Source organism: Primulina huaijiensis, chromosome 14 (assembly GCF_012295235.1).
Source record: "Primulina huaijiensis isolate GDHJ02 chromosome 14, ASM1229523v2, whole genome shotgun sequence".
In the NCBI taxonomy this organism is placed as follows: Eukaryota; Viridiplantae; Streptophyta; class Magnoliopsida; order Lamiales; family Gesneriaceae; genus Primulina; species Primulina huaijiensis.
In genome coordinates this window covers 12,519,454-12,526,034 of record NC_133319.1, presented here as the reverse complement: position 1 = coordinate 12,526,034, position 6,581 = coordinate 12,519,454, and the positions used below count along the sequence as shown (strand labels likewise).

The following is a 6,581-nucleotide window of genomic DNA, read 5'->3' as shown; positions in this document are numbered from 1 at the left end:
TTCTATCATCTCTTAAAGCTGCTATAAAACTTTCTGGTAAACCTTATAAAGTTAAAGGTCTAAAAGCAATTTGTATTAAACCTATATGAATAAATGTGTAATTTTTCCTATAAGGCAAAATATCTTTATTATTCAATAGTCTAATAACTATTTCTTCATTATGAAGAGGTACTGATGATTCTGTAGTTTTTACTACCTGTTTAAAACCAATTTTTTCAAATGTTCCTAATTTATAGATCATTTTAGATTCTATTTTAGGAATAGTCCATTTATTTAATAAATCTAAATTTTCAGGTAAATCATATTCTTCATTTAAACTGTTTTTAACAGTTTCTTTCATACTGAAAATATTTATTTGAATAAACAGTGTTAAATCATCAACAAAAACTATTTCCAAGGCTATGATGAAAAAATGATAGATAAAAATAAAAAAAATGGGGGAAATAATAAGATAAATTAAAGAAGATTGAAAACATTAAAAACGTCAGTGAGGTTTGACTGAATAGCTTGGAAGGCTGAAGAAAGAAAGTTTTCACGTGCAGTTTTTCACACATGGCAACCACTCATACACATCGTCGTTTAGGAAACAGCTAAACATCAGAAGAACCACCAAATTCTGTATTATTTGCTGTCACCTTTCCCATTTTGCTATTTTTTTCTCTCGCTTTGTACCTGCCATACAAATTTTCAATTTATTCATTCCCACAACTTCGATCTGTCAAAAGGGTCTCTTCACGTTTTCCTCCTTGGTACTGTGAGTGAACTGCGGCTTTGGGATTTGTTAGTCTGCATTTTGTTATTTTGGTGTTTTGTTTACCCTTTTATTGTTTATTTTTGTTGTTTATGGTGGGATAGAGTCTTGGAAGAGTGGAGGGGTGATGTCGAGTACAGGAGCGCTGGATCTGGCATCTGGGCTTGGAGGAAAGATTGACAAGAGTGATGTTCTCTCGGCTGTTGACAAGTACAGATTTTTCGTCTCTTTTCCTGTGATTGTTGAACCGGAGAGTGTTATTGTTATATGCATCTGACTGGTTTGTTCCATTTAAAGTTTGGACTGGATCCCACTCTCTCTTGTTAGAATCTAAGATGGTGTTTTGGAGTCAGTGGACTCTTTTTCTTTTCTTTGGGTTTTTTTCTTTTCAAAATTCGCTTTGTGATCAGGTGGTGTTATTCCTCGATGTAATCAGTCAGGTATGCGTCTTTGGATTGAAGAGAAAATAAGAACTCCTCCTTTTGTTAATTTTTCTTCTTGAAAAAGTAAATCGATTAAGAATTTAAGATAATGATACTGACAGCTGTTTGGTGTGAATTTGATGGTAAAATTGTGGTAAGATTCAAGAATATTGCTAATTTGATCAATGCATGTGGCGCAAGATTCAAACTTTTTAGGATTTTATCATGTGAGGTATTTACTTTACTTATGTCCGAGATCTGGTTATTATATTTAGAGTCGGTGCATATGAGCACATGTTTGGATGATAATGCGGTCCTTTTTCTCTGTACTTGAATAGCCAATAAATAATCTACGGTGTCATTTTTCTATTCCTTTTCCTTTTTTAACGTATGAAAATTTGAAGAATTGGCGCGGTTAAAATCCCCTCATTGTCTACAAACATAACCGGATTTTAGTGTTTTCTTTGCGTTGTATTTGGTGGATAGACTTAACTATGTAGATTTTTTGACACAATTTTTTACACCTTTGAATCCTATACCCAAGCTTCTGCAAATTTAAATGACTGATTCTATGTCCTCGGATGCAAGGACGACCTATATTCGAAAGCTTTCTGTTCCATGGTAGTATCTTTCATAATGTTTTCAGGATTTTCAATTCCGTTAAACTCGCATAATCATGTTCTAATTTACAACGAACCAAGGAAATTCAAATTGAAGGAACTTTTGATGAATACATGATTCGTGATGTTGTTAGCAAGTTTTACTTTCTTATCTGCAGCTGTAATAGCATCTTGAATGTTTAGTTGTATTAAAAATCAAACTTGTATTTTCTAATCTGACCTTGTGTTTTTTTCATCTTGCATTTCCTTCTCGCTTGCATAGTGTTGGTCAGAGGATTTGATGTGTTTGTGCTTTAAGTAGTTTCATTGAATTTGTGAATTTTCAATTGTAAATCAGGTACGAAAAATATCATGTTTGTTACGGAGGTGAAGAGCAAGAGAGAAAAGATAACTACACGGACATGGTGAGAAATATTTTTCTAATGCCAAGTTTCTTTCGTCAGTTTATTTTATTTTCTAACTCTTTTTTTTAGCAAAAGACCTTTCATCTTTTAATCTGAAACATGCCATACCATTTCTTGGTTGCTTGTACTGTTTCCAGTGATTCTCAGTTGTATCACGCTTTTAGTAACAAAATATGAGCTGGTTGGGGTTTTAAAAAATGGGAGCTAGTCTGCAGCTTGCTTACTGTGATTTCACCATTGTCTACCTACCTACTCCAGATACTTCTTTTTCATCATACTAGTGTATGGTTGGTTTCATAAGAATCCAACTTGAAGTTTTTAAGTTTCTTAACCATGCCAAACATTTTTATTTTGTTTGGGGGTTACTATGTATCTGAAGGAAGATGGAGACGATACATAAAGTAAAGGGCATCATTTTGTCAGAAAAACAATTATCATGGTGATTCCATTGTTGCCTCCATCAGTGTTACTTCCTTTATTTTGATTTCTCAACTTGGCATCATTATCAATTATTACAAGTAAAACTATTATTAACCAGCATATAAATTACCTTTTTCTGTCCTACAATTTTGGTGATTATCGTTGGTTTACAATGATGATACTTCATGTCATAAGAATTTCCTTTTGTCTCCTCAATTTTCCAGGTGAATAAGTACTATGATCTCGTCACAAGTTTCTATGAGTATGGCTGGGGACAGTCGTTCCATTTTGCACCCAGGTGATTTGTTTTCTTCGTTAGATGTACTCATCTTTTCAATCATGTTTTGCCGAAGGTTCCTCGTACCCATAATATATTGTAGAATAGATAATAGAAAATGAAATTGCTGCTTCAATCCATTTTGCTTTGTTCTAATTCACTATTTAGTATAGTTGCTCTCATTTTCCGCGAAAATCCCATGAAAAGGAAAGGCCCTTCATATGATGTTTATGTATAATATGGGTAAGGTGTATGACAATTTGAGACCATTTTAAGTTGCATCTTGTAGTAGTTGCTAAATAAGATTACTGCAATATGCCCCAGATGGAAAGGAGAGTCTCTCCGAGAAAGCATCAAGCGCCATGAGCACTTCCTTGCCCTACAACTTGCCCTCAAACCAGGACAGAAAGTAATTCGATTTCTATACTGTTAGTTGAAATTTCTGTCGATAATCATGTTGAGGTTTGTTCCATCTACAGGTTCTGGATGTAGGATGTGGAATCGGTGGTCCATTAAGAGAAATTGCTCAATTCAGGTGTTTGCTTACTTGTTTGTTTTTATACTCTTTGTTGCATACTACTAGGGAATAAGAATTGTACATAACAATTATTTACCTTTTTTTATTAGTTTTCAATGAATTAGCTCCATTATGACAAAACATATAAAGTTTCTTGTACCCATACAGTTAAATAGTGACCTTGTAGGAGTTTTTGTGTCCATGCATTTTCGTTTCTGTTTTCCATCTCTTCCAAATTCTTCCACTTTCTCTTATTTCTATATCACCTTTTTTTTGTAGTTCTGCTGCGGTTACAGGTCTGAACAACAATGAATACCAGATAACTAGAGGAAAGGTAAAAATTGATCAATGGCATGCTGCAAATATTTTCTTCTGAGGTTGATGTTGTATTCTATAATACCATAAGGGCAGCAACATACTTAATTTTTATCACCAAACTTGTTTCAATTTGAGGTCCAGTCCAATTACATCATTAAGGTTTTTGATCACCTGCATTTCCATATCTTCACCGTTCCATATGTTCACTGAGATGTTGTTTGGTTTGGTATTTTTAGACACAAGATTTTCTCTATGTTCACCAAAACAGTGTTGTTTCCCAGTACTTGTGTCATCAATTATCTGTCTCTGAATGGCGCAGGCACTAAACCGTATTGCAGGAGTGCACCAGACTTGTGACTTTGTTAAAGTTAGTAAAGTTTAAATAAGTTGGTGTTGTATTCAGACTTTTGTTTTGTGCATTGTTATCATTTGTTCATAATCATGCAGGCTGATTTCATGAAGATGCCATTCCCTGATAGTAATTTTGATGCAGTGTATGCCATTGAAGCAACCTGCCATGCCCCAGATGCGGTCTGTGAGTTTATATGCATTCAAATCTTGAATCTTGTTTCCTGAGTCGCCGTTGTCTTGCTTGCCTGCTGTTCAGGTTGGATGCTATAAAGAAATATATCGAGTACTTAAACCAGGCCAGTGTTTTGCTGCATATGAGTGGTGCATGACTGAAGCCTTCGACCCAAGTAATAAGGAACACCAGAAGATTAAGGTGATTGCCATTTTGCAGAAAATGTACATAAATGCAAATCTGGCCCCGGCTTCTTGAATTTGATATGAAATTCAAACACCACAGGCAGAAATAGAACTAGGTAATGGCCTCCCTGACATAAGGACGACACAACAATGTCTTGAAGCACTTAAAAAAGCTGGTTTTGAAGTGAGTAACAAAACATTTGTGTTTATGCTTATCTCCAAATTTTCGACAAATAATTTATTCTTCTTTTTTCTTTTTCTAAAGGTTGTATGGGAGAAAGATCTTGCAGTGGACTCACCCGTGCCTTGGTACTTACCTTTGGATAAAAGTCACTTCTCCCTTAGCAGTTTCCGTTTGACAGCGATAGGACGCTTCATCACAAAAAACATGGTAAAATTTTTCCTTTTTTAAAAAAAAAATTACATTCTTGCTTGTATGTGTTGGTCTTCATTCATTTTCCAATATTGATTTTCTTCTCGCTGTAAAGATCTTCTCCTTATCCATTATCTTCGGCTGCAGGTGATGGCTTTAGAAAAAATTGGAGTTGCACCCAAGGGAAGTCAAAGGGTTCAAGCTTTCTTAGAGAAAGCTGCAGAAGGACTTGTGGATGGAGGAAAGTAAGCATCTTTTTAACTCATGTTTGCTTGTAATTTGTATCTTTCGAGTTTCTTTTACAGAAAATAAAGATTCAAAGAGATCATAGAAATTCATTGTCACCGTGATGCTTATCAACCCTGAACGTCTTTGGACACGGCTATGCAAAGTGTCAGTATTTTGTAACGTTGAGGGATTTTATCTTTGATACTTTTCAAATTTTGGATAAAAAAGTATAAAAACCATTTTGGAAATCCTTACTTTGTGTGATGGTTGCAACTTTAGAATTTGAAAATATTAATACTTTTTGATTTCATAGTGAATCCTTCATATGTTCAAATGAAATGTATGTTTACTTGATATTATCGATTTTTAATTTTCGTTGTATTATCATCGAGCTTGTATCTCCGCATTATAGCTTCTCGTTTACCCTGGCATAACGTTCTGAAAACGAGACATTATCATATAGCAAATGTGGTTGAAGAGTTGGCATAAAACTGAGTTTCGCGAAAGATTATCATTAACGGGTCTCTTACTATGTGGTTTTTCAGGATGGAAATCTTTACAGCGATGTATTTCTTCTTGGTCCGGAAGCCCCTCTAAACTGTGTTGGAGATTCAGTCAAGCGCAAGATATCTTGTACTTTTGATGACAATGGGAAGTGTTTGTTCCTTCTTTTTTTGGCGTGTTTGGTTTAGCATCCTGTGCTTCTGTAGTGGTGGAATCAAATGGTATTTTTCTGGGAATTGCTGTGTTCTATATTTAAATAAATGAGTTTGAAAAGTTTCCACCATTCTTAAATTTGTCCTATTTTTTAAGAAAGATTCAGCTAAAAAGTAACATTTACCTCTCCTGATTCTGATTCAAGCATGTTCAGATATGAAGTCAATACAGATTCTTACCTTGATATTGTTTGGGTCTGAAGACAAATCAGACAAGAGGGTGTATATAATTTTCTTTATTAATAAGAGTTTTTCATTTTCATTATCATTATTGAATTGATTTAAGATCATGATAACAACTTGGGCATGAATGTGTTAATATAAAGCACGTCGTCTTTTTAAATTAAATGGGTTATACATGGATCAAGTCGATGCATCTCATGCACGTTTTAATTACACAATAACTCAGTTGTTCGAAGTCTATGAATATCATAAACACTAGCGATTTTGTACACACTGTGGTGTTATAATATATGTACATGTATTGCACATATTTCGTTTTCAAAGTTTTGCATCGAGTATTTTACAAAATTAAATATGACACGAGATTTAGTAAGATAGTTTTATTATAATTATAAAATATGAAGATCCTGTTTTATAAAATAAATTAACCAGCCTTTAACTAATCGAAATATTTTAAATTATACATATAATTAATATATCGATCTCAAATATGAACATGATCTTAGTATGGAATAAAGTAGTTGGGCAAGAAGAAAAGAAAATGTTGAATAATGAATGATACAAGAAAAATGTAGGTTCTCTTTCTCGCTTTTCAATCATATATATATATATATATATAAAATGTAGGTTCTCTTTCTCGCTTT

At 33.8% G+C, this 6,581-nt stretch overlaps 1 protein-coding gene across 2 annotated transcripts; it reads left to right on the top strand.

Annotated features, from left to right (window-relative positions):
• Nucleotides 1–598: 598 nt before the first annotated feature.
• On the top strand, nt 599–5,833 carry LOC140957598 (cycloartenol-C-24-methyltransferase). Of its 2 annotated transcripts, none has more exons than XM_073414923.1 (14): nt 599–754; nt 856–961; nt 2,131–2,197; nt 2,842–2,915; nt 3,219–3,303; nt 3,374–3,429; nt 3,691–3,745; nt 4,049–4,096; nt 4,177–4,260; nt 4,337–4,453; nt 4,538–4,621; nt 4,703–4,828; nt 4,958–5,055; nt 5,584–5,833. In XM_073414923.1, the coding sequence occupies exons 2-14, from the start codon at nt 879–881 to the stop codon at nt 5,633–5,635; spliced, it is 1,029 nt and encodes a 342-aa protein (XP_073271024.1). In that variant the 5' UTR covers nt 599–754; nt 856–878; the 3' UTR covers nt 5,636–5,833. The 2 variants fall into 2 exon arrangements, with proteins under 2 accessions (XP_073271024.1, XP_073271025.1); XM_073414924.1 differs by having other exon boundaries at nt 611–749.
• Nucleotides 5,834–6,581: the final 748 nt, after the last annotated feature.

Coding starts and splice junctions, on each gene's coding strand:
- LOC140957598 (XM_073414923.1), top strand. CDS start 879: ATGTCGAGTACAGGAGCGCTGGATCTGGCATCTGGGCTTGGAGGAAAG. Junction 4,829..4,957: donor GCTTCATCACAAAAAACATG/GTAAAATTTTTC, acceptor CTTCGGCTGCAG/GTGATGGCTTTAGAAAAAAT. Junction 5,056..5,583: donor GGACTTGTGGATGGAGGAAA/GTAAGCATCTTT, acceptor GTGGTTTTTCAG/GATGGAAATCTTTACAGCGA.